A 19,578-nucleotide genomic window follows, 5' to 3' on the forward strand; every position below is an offset into this window, starting at 1 on the left:
CCGCTTCCAAGCACACAGAGCTGCAGCCAGAACACAGACAGGGCTGCTCTCTGCTGGGGTTGCATCCTCCAACATGTCTGAGAACCGGGAACATGCACTGACCTGTTAACACAGCGGCCTCCCAAGGACTGTGATCTACACAGTTTTAACGTTGAAGTTGAAGATGATTGCAGCCGAGATCGGTTTGGCTTAATGGATAGAGCGTCGGCTTGGGAACTGAAGGGTCCTGGGTTCGATTCCGGTCAAGGGCATGTACCTTGGTTGCGAGCATATCCCCAGTAGGGGGTGTGCAAGAGGCAGCTGATCGATGACTCTCTCTCATTGATGTTTCTAACTCTCTATCTCTCTCTCCCTTACTCTCTGTACAAAATCAATAAAATATATATTTAAAGATGATTGCAATATAAGGGCACGTGCGACCCTGGGCACACAGATGCTTGGACTGCTGCCAAACCATTCTGATGGGACCAGGTTTGCTAAGCAATGTGTTCTAAAGGGTAAAAATCAGGGGAAATTCTACTCTTAAAAAAGCATATTTGCAATACCTTAATCAATAAAAAAATTAAAGATTGAAAAAAAACCAAAAAAAACGGGATGGGATGAGGACCAATGAGAAAACAAAACAAAAGCATGTAAAGTCCGCTATATTCAAAGGCAGGAGCTAGATTTTTTTAAAAGTTACAATAGGTTTTATGCTTAATACAGTACATCCTGGGCTTAGTACATGGCACATTATTAATGAGAAGTGTGATTTTGATTATCATGTGTTTAAAAATCAACTAAAAATGTTACTAAAAAAAGGAACAATGTCTAAGTGAATGCATCCAGCGTAAGGGGCCTCAGCAAGCAGGTCTGACACGCCCTCCCGATGGCGCCGTGGCCCACCCGCACCAGGAATGGTTTGTGGTTTGGTCCCACTGCTCCCCACAGAGCAGCGCAGCACTGCCCCTTCCGGGAAAACGCTCCCGCAGCAGGGATTCCAGGACAAGCCGTGGCGCACACACGCAGACCCGGGCTCACGGACAGCAGTGACACGCACGGCCGCTGGCGCAAGGCTCAGGCCGCCGGCTGTGCCAGGGGCGGTGTGTGGCCCGTCACTCGGTGCCTGCAGCAGGCGCGGCCGGAACGTGCCGACATCAGCCCTGGAGAGCACGGAGCTGTTACAGGAACAGCTCCAGTGTCATCTACTCTGAGCAGCTTGTCACTGAGGTGGGGCTTGTTGCACAGAAACCTGGAATCACACAGCCCAACAGGCTCCATTCTTCCTACTGGGAACCATTGGAAACGCAGCCCCTCCTAGGAAAGCAGTCACAACAACAAACCAGTTCCTCGGGAGTGTCTCCTCCAGACAGCCTCACTGCAGCCCCCGCGTCAGAAGCCACCACTGAACTGATTGGTAGAGATTAACTTAGCACTTTTCCTCCAGAAAGTATAAAACGCTTTATGTAGAAAGAACCCGTAGAGAGCTAGGTTACAGCATGAATGCCGGTGACAGGGAGCGGGGCTGGGCACGGTCGGGAGGCAGACCTTCACTTGGCGGGCGCGGGGTTCTTGGGTGGCAGCAGCTTGTAGGTGTTGAAGTAGCCCACCACCTGCTGGGGGATCTCGGCCAGGACACACTGGGCCAGCGCCTCCTTGGGAGCCTGGAGAACACAACCAGTGACTTCATGAGCAATCACATTTTCACTGCCCCCCTCACCTTTTTAGTTAATCCTCATCCAAGGATATCTTTCCCATTGATTTTTAGAGTGGAAAGCAAAGAAAGAGGGGGAAAGAGAGAGAAACATCGCTATGAGAGAGACACATCAATTGGTTGCCTCCTGCATGCACCCAATCAGGGCCAGGGATCAAACCTGCAATCCAAGTAGGTGCCCTTGACAGGGAATTGAACCCAAGACTCTTTGGTGCAAGGGCAACACTCTAGCCTATCTAATAAAAGAGTAATATGAAAATTGGCTGTCACTTCAAGACACAAGATGGCCGCCCTCATGTGGTCAAAGATGGCCTCCACAAGATGGCCTGCAGGGGAGGGCAGCTGGGGAAGACCAGACCAGCAGAGGAGGACTGTTGGGGTTGACCAGGCTGACAGATGAGAGCTGTTGGGGGGGACCAAGCTAGCAAGGGAGGGCAGTTGGGATGGACCAGGCCTTCAGGGGAGGGCAGGTGTGTGTTTGTGTGTGTGTGGGGGGGGGGGGGGGGGGGGGGGGAAATCAGGGCTGCAAGGAGGGCAATTAGGGGTGACCAGACCAGCAGGGAGGGCAGTTGGGGATGATGAGGCCAGCAGGGGAGGGCAGTTAGGGGTGACTGGGCCATCAGGGGAGGGTAGTTGGGGGTAACCAGGCCTGCAGGGGAGGACAGTTAGGGGTAACCAGGCTGGCAGGGGAGGGCAATTAAGGGCAATTGGGCCAGCCAGGGAGCAGTTAGGCATCTGGCAGGGGAGTGGTTAGGGGGTGATCAGGCTGGCAGGGGAGTGGTTAGGGGGTGATCAGGCTGGCAGGCAGAAGTGGTTAGGGGCAACCAGGCAGAGGCAGGCGAGCAGCTGGGTGCCAGAAGTCCTGGATTGTGAGAAGGATGTCCAACATTCTGGTGGGACCTGGCCTAAATGGGCAGTCATACATTACTCAAGGTGTCCCAGACTGGAGAGGGTGCAGGCTGGGCTGAGGGACAACCCCCACCCCTGTGCCCAAATTTCATGCACCAGGCCTCTAGCCCTTTGATTTTTTTGTTTTAAAAATATATATATTTTATTGATTTTTAACAGAGAGGAAGAAGGGAGAGAGATAGAGAGCTAGAAATGTCGATAAGAGAGAAACATTGGCCAACTGCCTCTTGCACACCCCCTACTGGAGATGTGCCCGCAACCAATGTACATGCCCTTGACTGGAATCGAACCTGGGACCTTTGAGTCCGCAGACCGATGCTCTACCACTGAGCCAAACTGGCTTCGGCAGCCTCTAGCCCTTTGATAAAAACCAGGATTCCGCAGTCCCACCTCTGTGCCTGCATCCAGTCTCAGGGTCAGTCTGACAGCAGGGAACGAGCTGAGGGTGCTGACCTCCACCTGGCATGCAATGACTCTTGTCCTTAACTTTCAATGCTGGTCTTATTCACTCACTATTTATTTTTTTGGCTTCTTATTTAGAATAATTATAGATTCATAGGAAGTTGCAAAAATAATAGACGTCGAATGTTCACTTCACCCAGTTTCCTCCAAAGGTAACAGCGGGACAATATCAAACCCAGGACAGCGACACCATCCAGGGCACAGCCCTTACTGAATCTCGTGTCACGTGTGTGTGTGCGCGCGCATGCACATAGCTCTGTGTGATCACAATCAAGATACACAGCTGTCTCAACACCACAAAGACCCCCATGGCTGCTCCTTAACCACACATGGGCCAGGTCCTGCCCCCGTCGCTGGGCGGGGATGGCGCAGCCACTTGGGAAGTTCACAGGCTTTTGCTAACTGAACACGCAGCTGCACTTCTGCGTACTTCCCCCAAGCGGCATTCAGACGCGCCTGTGCGTGATGTTAACAGTGGCTGGTGTGTACGAGCTGCAGGTGCCCTCAAACCACGTGCCCACAGCGGCTCTGAGCCTGCTCGCAGCCTGTGAGGAATCACGGAGAAAAGGCCAGCCCCAAAGGCTCCTGCTGTGAGACTCTATTTATGTAAGTTTCAAAATGATAAAATCAATGATAAAAGGCCAGCCCCAAAGGCTCCTGCTGTGAGACTCTATTTATGTAAGTTTCAAAATGATAAAACCAAACTAATGGCTGCCAGGAATGAGGGATTCAGGTGGGAGGGGACGGGGTAGCTGTGAAGGGTGCCACTTGGTGGGCCCGTGGGAGGGACCAGGCTGGTAGCAGTGTGCCACTTTATGAGATGCTACTACCATTGGAGGAAACTGGTAGACAGTCTCCGAGAGACTCGGCAAACCAGCCTGTAGGCAGTCCGTTCCTCACACACGTGTGCAAGACTGGCTGCCAGGAGGGGAAGATGAGCTATCCTGACAGTCTCACTGGTTTAACTGGCCACACTCTGTGGGAGGCACGCAGGTCAAAGCCCGAAGCAACCCCACCACGGCCAGCACCCGCCCGCCACCGGGGCAAACGGGGAGGCGCAGGCACTCACGTTCTGGAACTGTCTGAAAGGCACGAACTGCACGATGTCCCTCGTGGCCACCTCCCCCGATGGGGCGCGCAGGGCGCCGCTGTCGCTGTCCAGGAACTCCATGGCGCTGAAGTCGGCGCCGCCCACTCCGACGATGATGATGGACATGGGCAGCTTGGAGGCATTGACGATGGCCTGCCTGGTCTCGTCCAGGTCAGTGATCACGCCGTCGGTGATGATCAGGAGCACAAAATATTGCTGCCAAAGAGAAAGCGCGGCCCGTGAGCAGCTCGGAGTGCCGACACCTGCAGCTCGAGGACCACCTGCTACAAGAGCTGACGTCTGGGTGGCAGGGAGTTCACCGGAAACGTGCGCGCCCACTGAAGGGTGACAGGGCAGGAGACAGGCCGGCGAAGTCCACTGGGGCAAGGTGTGGAGACGCCACGGGTAAGTGCCCAGCAGGCGCAGGCGGACACACTTCCTTTAGCTGAAGTGGTGAAGCCGTCCCCGCAGGAGCATCGGCCAAGGGAGCGAGAGCCAACTCCGGCGGAAGAGGGAGGACTGTTTATAAACTAAAGGACACGTCGGTGTGGACGTGTGTGGGGGGTTCCCTCTGTCAGTTATCTAATAAATCACCAGCGTGCGGCGATGTCACATAAAGCATCGTCTGGGACCTTCACGGGAGTCCGATTTGTAACAGCGCCTCAGGTGCTGAGTGTGCACACGGCCCAGGCCCGGGCACGTGACTAAATCCCCGTTCACTCTTCCCTCCCCGTGTGCGTCCTCGCCCTGCCTCACCCCGAGAAGCAGCGAGGGGTCTGCCACAGCACCCAGTGGCAGGTCTGAGACAAGACATGTGGTGGGCAGCCTGTCCCTGCCTGTTTCTAAGGATCACTCGATGCCGTCCCCACCGAGGGAGACGGTGCCCGCACTTCAAGCTCTGCCTTGGCCCCTCGATGGTCACGGCAGACAGGGGCCCGAACAGGGCGGGCCCGCACCTCACTTCCGGGGAGGGACACTTACAGAAGCCGTCTGCTGCTGTGTGGCTGCAGCAGCAAACCTGGCCACGTGGTTGATGATCGGGGAGAAATTCGTCGGTCCGTAGAGCTTTATCTGAGGCAGGCAGGCCCGATAGGCCTCCACGATGCCCTGGATCCCTGGGCAGAAAGAGCAGCGTGAGTTCTCAGGTGCACTCCCCGCCAGTGTGATCGCACAGGACACAGCACTCAGCCCGCCAGGCCCACAGCCACTGCGCTGAGCGATGAGGGTGGGCACGTCCCATCACGTGCACGTGGAAGAGTCTATTCCTGTATCAGTACTTATTCACGTATCACTTTCCGTAGGAGCCACTGTAAACCCACTCCCGCCCACCCTGTGCAGCACACACCTCCACGGCAAGCCCTGTCAACCTCCCGGCCCAGGACACGAGTCTCCCGCTGAGCTCCAGAGTTACTCACTGTCCACAGGACTGACTGTCAGGGCGCTTAGCTTTGCTGCTAGGGATGAGACTCGGGGGAAAGGACTGACAGAGGCCGACAGCCACTGGACATTTCGAGGAGAGGAGGCGGCGCTGGGAGTTCTCTGGCGGGTCAGACAGAAAGCGCCCGCACACGTGGCTTCAGGCACACAGACAGGCCCGTGGCTTGGCGCCCCGGGGCTCCTATCCTGGGTCTCCTCGCTGACTCACAGCGGGTCTCAACCAGGCGCTGCAGGAACTGCTAACACGTGCAGAACCGATTCAGTCAGGTTCTGACCCTTTTCGCTCGGTTGTCAAATAAAAACAGGACAAGAGCTGTTCTGTGTAAATGACTCAAAATATAGTTTTGGAAAAAGAGTATTTTCTGGTGTGCTGCAGAACCTTCGGAATTAGTTTACAGGTGCCCTGAGGAAGGCTGGACACGGGTGATATAGAGGTTAAACACGCAGGGCGGCTGCAGAGTGAGTCCACAGCCACTCCCAGGCCAGGGTCGTGCTGCGCGAGGGTCCTGGGCGCTGGGACTGGCAGGCCTGTTCCCCCCCCTCCTTCCCCCGCTCCGGCCTCGGGCAGCACAGCTGGGCAGCTGCACCCCTGCCGAGCCCCAGCTGGAGAAACAGCAGGCTGAGCCCGGGGACCAGGGCGCATCACTGAGATCTGAGACCTGAGGGCGGCGGCAGCCTGGGACAGCCGCAAGGCCCGGCCACAGCGCGCTGAGGCCCCCCAGGGCCCCGCACTCCTGCTCCACCTGCCGGGCACCGAGGCAGATGCTCGGAAGAGACAGGGATTCTCTAGAAACTCCAACACTTGCTGCAGTCATCAGGAACCAGCCTCAGAAGGTGGTCAGGCTTTGGCTTTAAAACGCCCAGCAGAACAGCGAGCCCCGGAAGAGAAGTGGGACGTGGTCTAAAGCCTCAGAACCTGGCCGCCCGGGACAGCAGGTCCCGTGAACGCCTGAGGCCCTCGGCACTCGGGAAGGCACAGCCCCATCAGCACGCGAGAGCAAACGCTCACCGAAGTGTGTTTCACGTGCGAAGGTGAGGCTTCACCAGCGGCCAGCCGCCCCCCAACGAAGCTCACAGACCCCGGCGGCAGCAGGGCTGTGCACATGGGAGTGCACCCCGCAGCACCGCCTTCCCTCTCTCCCTCCCGCTGCCGCAGCCAGTCCGCTTCACCAACACTGCTGCAGGCTCTCCGCGCACACGGAGCCATGAGCCTTCTGGGACTGAGGCTTGTGATTTCTGGGCAAGTGCACCAGGGGCTGGGCAGGAGCGCTGGACAGGCTGTCTCCCGCACAGCGCCTGCTTCGTCTGAAACCCGTGGACTGTCTGCTCTGCGTGGACGGAGACCTGACGCAAAGCAGCTGCACCGACGGCAGCCCAGAGGGCTCCAGGTGCTGGAGGGAGAAACGGAACGAGTGCTCACATGAGCCGTCGCCCTCAGCTCCCGAAGTCCTTCAGTTCCACATCCTCACAAGCACGAAACACGTGGTCCCGGGCGAGAGGGCCCGCCCGGCCCTGCCGTGCACAGGCCCCGCCGTGCACACAGGCCCCGCCGTGCACACAGGCCCTCCGTGCACACAGGCCCCGCCATGCACACAGGCCCCGCCGAGCACACAGGCCCCGCCGTGCACACAGGCCCCGCCGTGCACACAGGCCCTCCGTGCACACAGGCCCTCCGTGCACACAGGCCCCGCCGAGCACACAGGCCCCGCCGAGCACACAGGCCCCGCCGTGCACACAGGCCCTCCGTGCACACAGGCCCCGCCATGCACACAGGCCCCGCCGAGCACACAGGCCCCGCCGTGCACACAGGCCCTCCGTGCACACAGGCCCCGCCATGCACAGGCCCTCCGTGCACACAGGCCCTCCGTGCACACAGGCCCCGCCGTGCACACAGGCCCTCCGTGCACACAGGCCCCGCCATGCACACAGGCCCCGCCGAGCACACAGGCCCCGCCGTGCACACAGGCCCCGCCGTGCACACAGGCCCCGCCGAGCACACAGGCCCTCCGTGCACACAGGCCCCGCCGAGCACACAGGCCCTCCGTGCACACAGGCCCCGCCGTGCACACAGGCCCTCCGTGCACACAGGCCCTCCGTGCACACAGGCCCCGCCGTGCACACAGGCCCCGCCGTGCACACAGGCCCCGCCGAGCACACAGGCCTGGGTCGGTGGGAAACGTGTTGGGAGGAGGCGCCTGGCAGCGCCCCCGTGGGAACCGGAGGACGGGCCTTTCTGCTCGGACCCACACATCTGTCGCTGCAGAAAGTCAGCTGGCTGTCCACAGTCTACGCCTCTGCCCCACCCCTTTCCCCTCCAAACTTACACCGTTTTCTGGGGGCCTGGCCTGGGCATGTGTGGAGAGTTCTCAGGGGTGGGGGAAGCACCTGGATACGGGACGTCCCAGGGAAGCGCGAACCACACGGGGGCTGCCCACGGAGGGAAGCTGCCCGCACCCGCCCGCACCGCGGGGACCACCTGCACCCACCCTCCGGGTGGCCACCTCCCTGCACAGCGCCTGCTCCTCCGAGGGCCTCAGAGGAGGACTCACTGCTCCTTTCAGAGGGTTTATTCTAAAATCAACTTACGCGTGGAAGGATATGACCCTATTTACTGACCGAGTCTCACACAGGGTTCTTCCATTCCGCTAGTCCTTTAAGGCAGGAGAGCGGGGCGGGCGCTCCTCCCCCGCAGGGAACCCCCCACCCCCCTCCCCGCAGGGCGGCTCCTGCCTCGGGAGACAGGGCTGCTCAGAGGCCAGGCTGAGGGGAGGAGTCACAGGGAGGCCAGGCCGAGGGGAGGAGGCACAGGGAGGCCGAGGGGAGGAGGCACAGGGAGGCCCAGGGGAGAAGGCACAGGGAGGCCGAGGGGAGGAGGCACAGGGAGGCCGAGGGGAGGAGGCACAGGGAGGCCAGGCCGAGGGGAGGAGGCACAGGGAGGCCGAGGGGAGAAGGCACAGGGAGGCTGAGGCCGAGGGGAAAAGGCACAGGGAGGCCAGGACGAGGGGAGGAGGCACAGGGAGGCTGAGGGGAGAAGGCACAGGGAGGCTGAGGGGAGGAGTCACAGGGAGGCCAGGCCGAGGGGAGGAGGCACAGGGAGGCCAGGCCGAGGGGAGGAGGCACAGGGAGGCCGAGGGGAGAAGGCACAGGGAGGCCGAGGGGAGGAGGCCCAGGGAGGCCCAGGGGAGAAGGCACAGGGAGGCCGAGGGGAGAAGGCACAGGGAGGCCAGGCCAGGGGAGAAGGCACAGGGAGGCCGAGGGGAGGAGGCACAGTGAGGCCGAGGGGAGGAGGCACAGTGAGGCCGAGGGGAGAAGGCACAGGGAGGCCAGGCCGAGGGGAGGAGGCACAGGGAGGCCAGGCCGAGGGGAGGAGGCACAGGGAGACCAGGCAGAGGGGAGGAGGCACAGGGAGGCCGAGGGGAGGAGGCACAGGGAGGCCGAGGGGAGAAGGCACAGGGAGGCCGAGAGGAGAAGGCACAGGGAGGCCAGGCCAAGGGGAGGAGGCACAGGGAGGCCAGGCCGAGGGGAGGAGGCACAGGGAGGCCAGGCCAAGGGGAGGAGGCACAGGGAGGCTAGGCAGAGGGGAGGAGGCACAGGGAGGCCAGGCCGAGGGGAGGAGGCACAGGGAGGCCGAGGGGAGGAGGCACAGGGAGGCCAGGCCGAGGGGAGAAGGCACAGGGAGGCCAGGCCGAGGGTGGAGGCACAGGGAGGCCAGGCCGAGGGGAGGAGGCACAGGGAGGCCAGGCCGAGGGGAGGAGGCACAGGGAGGCCAGGCCGAGGGTGGAGGCACAGGGAGGCCAGGCCGAGGGTGGAGGCACAGGGAGGCCAGGCCGAAGGGAGGAGGCACAGGGAGGCCAGGACGAGGGGAGGAGGCACAGGGAGGCCGAGGGGAGGCGGCACAGGGAGGCCAGGCAGAGGGGAGACTGCACAGGGAGGCCAGGCCGAGGGGAGAAGGCACCGGGAGGCCGAGGGGAGGAGGCACAGGGAGGCCGAGGGGAGGAGGCACAGGGAGGCCAGGCCGAGGGGAGGAGGCACAGGGAGGCTGAGGGGAGGAGGCACAGGGAGGTCGAGGGGAGGAGGCACAGGGAGGCCGAGGGGAGGCGGCACAGGGAGGCCAGGCAGAGGGGAGACTGCACAGGGAGGCCAGGCCGAGGGGAGAAGGCACCGGGAGGCCGAGGGGAGGAGGCACAGGGAGGCCGAGGGGAGGCGGCACAGGGAGGCCAGGCAGAGGGGAGACTGCACAGGGAGGCCAGGCCGAGGGGAGGAGGCACAGGGAGGCCAGGCCGAGGGGAGGAGGCACAGGGAGGTCGAGGGGAGGAGGCACAGGGAGGCCCAGGGGAGAAGGCACAGGGAGGCCAGGCTGAGGGGAGAAGGCACAGGGAGGCCGAGGGGAGAAGGCACAGGGAGGCCAGGCTGAGGGGAGAAGGCACAGGGAGGCCGAGGGGAGGAGGCACAGGGAGGCCCAGGGGAGAAGGCACAGGGAGGCCAGGCAGAGGGAAGAGGGCACAGGAAGGCCAGGCCGAGGGGAGAAGGCACCGGGAGGCCGAGGGGAGGGGGCACAGGGAGGCTGAGGCCGAGGGGAAAAGGCACAGGGAGGCCAGGACGAGGGGAGAAGGCACAGGGAGGCCAGGCCGAGGGGAGAAGGCACCGGGAGGCCGAGGGGAGGGGGCACAGGGAGGCCAGGCCGAGGGGAGGAGGCACAGGGAGGCCAGGCCGAGGGGAGGAGGCACAGGGAGGTCGAGGGGAGGAGGCACAGGGAGGCCCAGGGGAGAAGGCACAGGGAGGCCAGGCTGAGGGGAGAAGGCACAGGGTGGCCGAGGGGAGAAGGCACAGGGAGGCCAGGCTGAGGGGAGAAGGCACAGGGAGGCCGAGGGGAGGAGGCACAGGGAGGCCCAGGGGAGAAGGCACAGGGAGGCCAGGCAGAGGGAAGAGGGCACAGGAAGGCCAGGCCGAGGGGAGAAGGCACCGGGAGGCCGAGGGGAGGGGGCACAGGGAGGCTGAGGCCGAGGGGAAAAGGCACAGGGAGGCCAGGACGAGGGGAGAAGGCACAGGGAGGCCAGGCCGAGGGGAGAAGGCACCGGGAGGCCGAGGGGAGGGGGCACAGGGAGGCCGCAGCAGCGTGAGCATCCACTCACCTTTGCAGTAGGGGTTGGCCGGGCTGAAGTTCAAGGGGAACTCGTGCGACACCTGCAGGGGGAAGGGGGCTGGTGAGCTGGGCTCGCTCCCCCCAGGGGTGGAGCCGGAGGACGGTCCCTCTCACCTGCCACTGAGGCGGAATCTGAGCTCCAAACCCAAACGCAGGGAACATCTTATCCCTAAAAGGAAATGTGAAAAGAGAAGATCGTTTTTTCCAACATGGTTTATCTTTACTCATAATAAAACCAGTATAAGCTTAGTTTTCAAACTGTTCAAATCTTAAAAAGAAAAAAAGAAAAAAAAGATTACTCCTAATTCCAGAGGAAAACAATGTTAATGTGCCAATTCAACTAAATATTTTTATGTGCTTTGAAGGAGAAAGATATCCCTCCATGTATATTTAAAAAATGGAATTTATATTCCTAATTCTAACATTCTTTCCTACTTACATACTGTACATTCCACTGAGCAAATACGATAGCTAGACCCACAAAGCCCTAAAACCACAACTCTTTTCATTGTTTATGGCAAACTCGTTTGGCAGTCAAACTTGCTCAACTGAAATGAAGTATTAATACATGAAGTTACTTACCGCCACAGAATATGAATATTCATACACTGGCCACAGAAACGTGGTACAAATGCCACATAAAACTCTCATTTCCCATCAGGCCATTCTCCATGAACCCCCAAATGAACATGCTAATTTCCCATCAGGACATCCTCCTCCATGGCCACTCATAGCGGCTCTGGCACTGAGGACAGAACCTGTGTCACACATGCCAAACCCTTCTCCCTGCTTACCATCCCTCTTTAACTTTGTCTACCGTATCTTTTACAGTTTTCAATATTAATTAATGTGAATAAACGCTATTTCACAATTTCTGCTTCCTCGCTGTCAGACTGTCAACAATCCACGCATATTTCTGCGGAACGTTCAGGGGGGTGTGACCAAAACACCCAGTGCATCCGGAAATGTTCTGGAGCCGCTGGAGGAAGCCGCTGTCCCCACAGGGTGCCCTCAGCCCGAGCCCACAGCTCCACCTGCTCCTCAGCCAGGCGGGGGAACAGAAGCCACCTGCACTGCGCGGGCCCCACACCCCGGTGCCCTCCGGTCCGCTGCCAACACTGCCCGGCCCAGGGGGGACGCTGCCCGGCCCAGGGGGGACGCTGCCCGGCCCAGGGGGAGATGCTGCCCGGCCCAGGGGGGGACGCTGCCCGGCCCAGGGGTAACGCTGCCCGGCGCAGGGGGACGCTGCCCAGCCCAGGGGTGACGCTGCCCAGCCCAGGGGGGACGCTGCCTGGCCCAGGGGGGGGGAAGCTGCCCGGCCTGGGGGTAACTCTGCCCGGCCTGGGGGTAACTCTGCCCAGCCTGGGGGTAACGCTGCCCGGCCCAGAAGGACGCTGCCCGGCCCAGGGGGGACGCTGCCCGGCCTGGGGGTAACGCTGCCCGGCCCAGAAGGACGCTGCCCGGCCCAGAGGGACGCTGCCCGGCCTGGGGGTAACGCTGCCCGGCCCAGAAGGACGCTGCCCGGCCCAGAGGGACGCTGCCCGGCCCAGGGGTAACGCTGCCCGGCCCAGAGGGACGCTGCCCGGCCCAGAGGGACGCTGCCCGGCCCGGGGGAGCGCTGTGGGTTGAGGTGCCTGTCTGTCTGAGACACGTGCCCCCCACGAGCACCACAGGGCGCAGACCTGTACTTGGCCCAAACCCCTTTGTGTGGGGTCCGTTTCTCGGCTTGTCTGTGATTAACACAGAACGGGCCTCCCTGAACGCAGGCCGCCTGAGCGCACTCGCCGGCTGCCCTCCCGCCCCGCTGTCTGAGCGCCTGTGACTCTCCTCCGTCCGCGAGGACCGCTCCCGCTGCTCCCTCTGAAAACCCGGCTGCTCGCACCTCCCTCTGGGACATGGTAAGTTACTGTCAGGATTGTTGGATTTCTTTCTAAAATGAACGAATTTAGAAAGACATTTTTATGTCTTACATCATTATGACACCTGCATATTTCTCCATTTAAGTAAATCTCCCTCTTTGTCCCTCAGTACAATTTTGTAGTTTTTCCCTCAGTGCCGATCCTGGACTTTCATCCTCGCTTTTTATTACATTCTGAATTGTGGTCTTGTATCCACAACCTCTTGAGTGAGTCATTGCTGGTGAGAGAGAGATCGCTGATTTCTATGCTGCATCTCACCACTTCCTGAAGCCTCCCTCCGTCCGTGGACTCGCAGGTGTGAACGTGTCCCCCAGGTCTGCGGGAGGGGCCAGAAGGGACGGGGGCTGGAGGGCCAGAGAGGACAGAGGGGACGGAGAGGACAGAGAAGACGGGCCAGAAGGGGCAGGAGACGGAGGGGCCAGGAGACAAAGGGGACGGGGGACGGAGGGGACAGAGGACGGAGGGGACAGGGGACGGAGGGGACAGGGGACAGAGGGTATAGGGGACCGGGGGGACAGGGACGGGGGACGGAGGGGACGGAGGGGATGAAGGGGACAGGGGACAGGGGATGGAGGGGACGGAGGGGATGGGAACGGAGGGGAGAGTGGACAGAGGGGACAGGGGACGGAGGGGACGGAGGGGACGGGGGACGAAGGGGACGGGGGACAGAGGGGACAGGGGATAGAGGGGACAGGGGACGGAGGGGACGGGGGACGGAGGGGACGGGGGACAGAGGGGACGGGGGACGGAGGGGACGGGGACGGAGGGGACGGGGGACGGAGGGGACGGGGGACGGAGGGGACGGGGGACAGAGGGGACAGGGGACGGAGGGGATGGGGGACGGATGGGACAGGGGACAGAGGGGACGGGGGACGGAGGGGATGGGGGACGGATGGGACAGGGGACAGAGGGGACAGGGGACGGAGGGGACGGGGACGGAGGGGACGGGGGACGGAGGGGACGGGGGACGGAGGGGACAGGGGACAGAGGGTATAGGGGACCGGGGGAACAGGGACGGGGGACGGAGGGGACGGAGGGGACGAAGGGGACAGGGGACGGGGGACGGAGGGGACGGAGGGGACGAAGGGGACAGGGGACGGAGGGGATGGGAACGGAGGGGAGAGTGGACAGAGGGGACGGGGGACAGAGGGGACAGGGGACAGAGGGGACGGGGGACGGAGGGGATGGGGGACGGATGGGACAGGGGACAGAGGGGACAGGGGACGGAGGGGACGGGGACGGAGGGGACGGGGGACGGAGGGGACGGGGGACGGAGGGGACAGGGGACAGAGGGTATAGGGGACCGGGGGAACAGGGACGGGGGACGGAGGGGACGGAGGGGACGAAGGGGACAGGGGACGGGGGACGGAGGGGACGGAGGGGACGAAGGGGACAGGGGACGGAGGGGATGGGAACGGAGGGGAGAGTGGACAGAGGGGACGGTGGACAGAGGGGACAGGAGACGGAGGGGAGAGTGGACGGAGGGGACGGCGGACAGAGGGGACAGGGGACGGAGGGGACGGAGGGGACGGGGGACGAAGGGGACGGGGGACAGAGGGGACGGGGGACAGAGGGGACGGGGGACGGAGGGGACGGGGGACGGAGGGGACGGGGGACGGAGGGGACGGGGGACGGAGGGGACGGGGGACGGAGGGGACGGGGGACGGAGGGGACGGGGGACGGAGGGGACGGGGGACGGAGGGGACGGAGGGGACAGGGGACGGGGGACGGAGGGGACGGAGGGGATGGGAACGGAGGGGAGAGTGGACAGAGGGGACAGGGGACGGAGGGGACGGGGGACGGAGGGGACGGGGGACGGAGGGGACGGGGGACGGAGGGGACAGAGGGGACGGGGGACGAAGGGGACAGGGGACGGGGGACGGAGGGGACGGGGGACGGAGGGGACGGGGGACGGAGGGGACGGGGGACAGAGGGGACAGAAGACGGAGGGGACGGGCTGGAGGGACTGACTGAGGTGCCGAGCGGACCCGCTATCACTACGTCTGTTTCCCCTCCCGTCTTTTAGTCTTATTCTAATTGCATACCGCTCCTTACATGCAGTCCTTGTTGGAAAATAAAAGCAGGTAAACCAGAAATTCTCCTGCCTGCAGCCACGTGCCCCACACAACTCAGTCCCCTCTCCCTCCCCTCTCCCTGAGCTCCACTGTCCAGCTCAGTCCCCTCTCCCTCCGAGCCCCATGGCCCAGCTCAGTCCCCTCTCCCTGAGCCCCACAGCCCAGCTCAGTCCCCTCTCTTTCTGAGCAAAGGTCAAAGTTAACAATGAGCCTGCCCCAAGGAGAAAGACAGATAGACATTTCGCAGCCTGTCCCGCGCGGTCAGAGTACACGCAGGAGACAGACACGCCTCCCGGGTGAGGACACAGGCGATACTCACGCGTCGTAGTCTTGAACGACCACCCCCACGGACCAGATGGCGGTCAGGTACTCGTTCACACCGTTGGGGCTGATGTAATGAAGGGAGTCGGGGGAATGCGGGTCCCCATTGGAGCCGGTGAAGTCCACCCCCACCTGCAGGTGACAATGCAGCCCTTACTCGAGAAGCAGGGCGTCCTCACAGGTGCGGGGAGAGCGGCAGGAGACGAGTCCGCCCGCAGCCCACCCCCGTGTCCTCACGAGTGTCTGCCAGTCACCCGAGCACAGCCCAGACGGCCTGCGCCCTGTCTGCCAGATGCCTAAATGTGCATCACGGCCAAACATGCCACATGAGGCACTAGGACTGCACCGGGACTACACTGTACCAGGGCTACACCAGGATTACACTGCACCGAGACTACACTGCACCGGGACTACACTGCACCGAGACTACACTGCACTGGGGATACACTGCACCGGGACTACACTGCACCGGGGATACACTGCACGGGGGATACACTGCACCGGGGATACACTGCACCGGGGATACACTGCACCGGGGATACACTGCACCGAGACTACACTGCACCGGGGCTGCACTGCACCGAGACTACACTGCACCGGGACTACACTGCACCGGGACTACACTGCACCGGGACTACACTGCACCGGGACTATACTGCACTGGGGCTGCACTGCACCGGGACTACACTGCACCGGGACTACACTGCACCGGGGATACACTGCACCGGGACTACACTGCACCGAGACTACACTGCACTGGGGCTGCACTGCACCGAGACTACACTGCACCAGGACTACACTGCACCGAGACTACACTGCACCGAGACTACACTGCACCAGGACTATACTGCACCAAGGCTGCACCTGGATTACACTGCACCGGGGCTGCACCGGGACTACACTGCACCAAGGCTGCACCTGGGTTACACTGCACCGGGACTACACTGCACCGGGGCTGCACCGGGGGCTACACTGCACCGGGACTACACTGCACCGGGGCTGCACCGGGACTACACTGCACCGGGACTACACTGCACCGGGGCTGCACTGCACCGGGGCTGCCCCGGGACTACACTGCACTGGGACTACATTGAACGGGGGCTGCACTGGGACTACACTGCACTGGGGCTACCCCGGGACTACACTGCACCGGGACTACACTGCACTGGGGCTACCCCGGGACTACACTGCACCGGGACTACACTGCACCGGGGCTACACTGCACCGGGGCTACACTGCACCGGGGCTACCCCGGGGCTACACTGCACCAGGGCTACTCCGGGACTACACTGCACCGGGACTACACTGCACCGGGGCTACTCCGGGACTACACTGCACCGGGACTACACTGCACCGGGGCTACTCTGGGACTACACTGCACCGGGACTACACTGCACCGGGGCTGCCCCGGGACTACACTGCACTGGGACTACATTGAACGGGGGCTGCACTGGGACTACACTGCACCAGGGCTGCATGGTTCTACACCGGCACTGCACTGGGACTACACCACACTGGGGCTACACTGGGACTACACTGAACCAGGACTGCACTGGGACTATCCTGCACTGGGACTGCACCAGCACTTCACCAGGACTACATTGCACCAGCACTGCACTGGTACTGCACTGCACTGGCCCTGCACCAGGACTACACATACAGGCCTTGCTTTCCACATTGGCTTGCTGGATGCTTTCTCCTGCTGAAGTTGCTGTGGGGTAACCCGCATTGGGCCCTTCTGCTCTCTGGGAGAAGGGACAGGACAGCTCCGTCTACCCAGAGTGCTGGGTCAGGCCATACACAGGCGTGCCCTCTGCCACGTCAGCTCTGCAGAGGAGCAAGGCACTGCCAAGGGGAAGGGGAGCTCCCAGGTACTCACGGTGAAGTTCAGCTGGCATCCGCCCATGATATAGTCCAGGAAGGTGCACTCCACCATGACCTGAAAGGGAGGCAGCAGACGCTCAGACTCGCCGAGCCCCCTCAGACGCGCTAACACTTCGCACTGACAGACACGGGAACACAGGGCGTCATCTGCGCCTGCGTCTGGGAGAGTCTACCTCTAGGCAATTCCAGCCCTATTCAGATTAGAATAATGGCCAGACATACCCTCACTTTACGTCTTAAGAAACTAATGATGAATCGAATATGTTGAGAGCTTTAATAGGCATAATTGTCAAGATTTTAAAAATCACGTTTGTTGTAAGAAATCTCTTGGATTTTTCCCTCACAACATCCTACCCCAACACATTGGGATGCCTCGACCCCCACTTCCTAAGGACAAAGAGCCCACAACTGGAGCTCTTCGGAGGCGCTGCCGAGCCTGGAAGCAAGTCACTGAAAGACCTCTGCTCTTCTCTACTCTGTCCTCTTCCCTGAGGAGCCCAGACGCTCATGTGACAGGGAACAGGGGATTCCAGCTGTCCCCATGCACGTGTGTGACCCCACGCCGACAGGGAACAGGGGATTCCAGCTGACCCCGCATGTGTGTGACCCCACACCGACAGGGAACAGGGGATTCCAGCTGTCCCCGTGCACATGTGTGACCCCACACCGACAGGGAACAGGGGATTCCAGCTGTCCCCGTGCACATGTGTGACCCCACACCGACAGGGAACAGGGGATTCCAGCTGTCCCCGTGCATGTGTGTGACCCCACACCGACAGGGAGAGGGAGACTCCAGCTGTCCCCGTGCACACGTGTGACCGCACACCGACAGGGAGAGGGAGACTCCAGCTGTCCCCGTGCACACGTGTGACCGCACACCGACAGGGAGAGGGAGACTCCAGCTGGCCCCGTGCACACGTGTGACCGCACACCGACAGGGAGAGGGAGACTCCAGCTGTCCCCGTGCACACGTGTGACCGCACACTGACAGGGAGAGGGAGACTCCAGCTGTCCCCGTGCACACGTGTGACCGCACACTGACAGGGAGAGGGAGACTCCAGCTGTCCCCGTGCACACGTGTGACCGCACACTGACAGGGAGAGGGAGACTCCAGCTGTCCCCGTGCACACGTGTGACCGCACACCGACAGGGAGAGGGAGACTCCAGCTGTCCCCGTGCACACGTGTGACCGCACACCGACAGGGAGAGGGAGACTCCAGCTGTCCCCGGGCACACGTGTGACCGCACACCGACAGGGAGAGGGAGACTCCAGCTGTCCCCGTGCACACGTGTGACCGCACACCGACAGGGAGAGGGAGACTCCAGCTGTCCCCGTGCACACGTGTGACCGCACACCGACAGGGAGAGGGAGACTCCAGCTGTCCCCGTGCACACGTGTGACCGCACACTGACAGGGAGCAGGGGTGTGAGCACTGCCCAGGAGGCGTCAGGTCACGGACCTCACACTGCTTCACGCTGACGATGCCAGAGTTCTTGTAACTTTTCTTCTTCTGCCTCTTTTTCTCATTGATGCACTCAAACTCCACCTGTGGGGGACAGAGCGTGTCACCGCGCGTCAGACAGGCCAGTGGGATGTAAGTGGTGACGGCCTCCTGGAATGAAACCCCCTGACTGAGTCTACTGCAGCGCCTGAGGCAATACCACGACGACTAGCAACTCAGCCATCACTGACGTCCCAACGCTCACCTGGAAGGTGCCTTTTAATACAAATCTCCTGGAAAACTCTAAGCATAACCTTTCTTCTTCACAAAGAAGAAGTAACTGTAACTCCCAGCCTTTCCCTCAGAGAGAAAACATGCTGCTCAGGAAAGAAAAGACCTGCCATGGGAACACAGAGGTGAAGCCAAGTCCTGTGTGAAATGCAGTGCCCCTCCCACTGGGCCCTGCCTCCTCCTCCCCGCCTGTCCCCTCCACCCCCTCGCCCTGGTGTCAGTCACCGCCTGGCCCTCTCCAATCTGCACCCACCGCCTGGAACATCTGCAGCCACACAAAACTGACCTACATACTTCATCGTGTTCTCACTTGTTTCCTTCACTCCTTTTTTCACAGCGAGGGGGTAACACTCCGAGTGACCCTTCGGTTCTCACTGCTGCTCCTCACACTACAGCACAGGGACTCGGTGCACATGATGAGCCCGCTCTCCCGGTTCTTAGAAAGCACCCCCTGCCCACCCGTGGTTACTGGTCTAAGAACCAAGCGTGAAGAGGTACATTTGGCAAATGATGTGAAAGAGAATCCTGCGAACCTTCTGAGGGCTCAGGTCCGAGTCTCCGTCACCACCATGAGCGCTCAGGACTGCGCGTTTCCAGTGAGGAGGCGCCCACTGGCACAGCAAAGGCCGCATCGCTTGTGCCCTTGCTCTCATCGAGCCGCCAGGGCACCGAGAGCGGACGACCAGACAGCCCTGCCTTTGCCGAGCAGCACTGAGCAAGCTGCCTGGGCACAGGGAAGCCCAGCCCGTCCCCAGTCAGTGCAGGGAACCTGCAGGATGCACACAGGGCGTCCAGTCGCCGTCACTCATCCTCGTCTGAAGGTAGGCCATTCACTGCTCCGGACACAGGCGCTGAAACCCCGAAACCACCAGCAGCCCTCCGGCTGAGCCGGGACGGTACTGCCCGTGGTCA

The 19,578-nt window shown here is 61.7% G+C and overlaps 1 protein-coding gene across 3 annotated transcripts in view; it reads right to left on the minus strand.

The window, feature by feature from the left end:
- Positions 1–675: 675 nt before the first annotated feature.
- Positions 676–19,578, minus strand: part of CPNE3 (copine 3) — a 47,605-nt gene continuing 28,702 nt past the window's right edge. For all 3 annotated transcript variants that reach the window (XM_045581567.1, XM_045581568.1, XM_036437343.2), the window contains 8 exons: positions 18,394–18,480; positions 16,929–16,988; positions 15,048–15,181; positions 10,849–10,903; positions 10,724–10,775; positions 5,136–5,269; positions 4,134–4,370; positions 676–1,643 (listed from right to left, as the gene is read on the minus strand). In XM_045581567.1, the coding sequence (XP_045437523.1) occupies positions 1,530–1,643; positions 4,134–4,370; positions 5,136–5,269; positions 10,724–10,775; positions 10,849–10,903; positions 15,048–15,181; positions 16,929–16,988; positions 18,394–18,480 (873 nt within the window). In that variant the 3' untranslated portion in view covers positions 676–1,529. The remainder of the gene's footprint in view (positions 1,644–4,133; positions 4,371–5,135; positions 5,270–10,723; positions 10,776–10,848; positions 10,904–15,047; positions 15,182–16,928; positions 16,989–18,393; positions 18,481–19,578) is intronic.

This window comes from Pipistrellus kuhlii, unplaced genomic scaffold (assembly GCF_014108245.1).
Source record: "Pipistrellus kuhlii isolate mPipKuh1 unplaced genomic scaffold, mPipKuh1.p scaffold_m20_p_14, whole genome shotgun sequence".
In the NCBI taxonomy this organism is placed as follows: Eukaryota; Metazoa; Chordata; class Mammalia; order Chiroptera; family Vespertilionidae; genus Pipistrellus; species Pipistrellus kuhlii.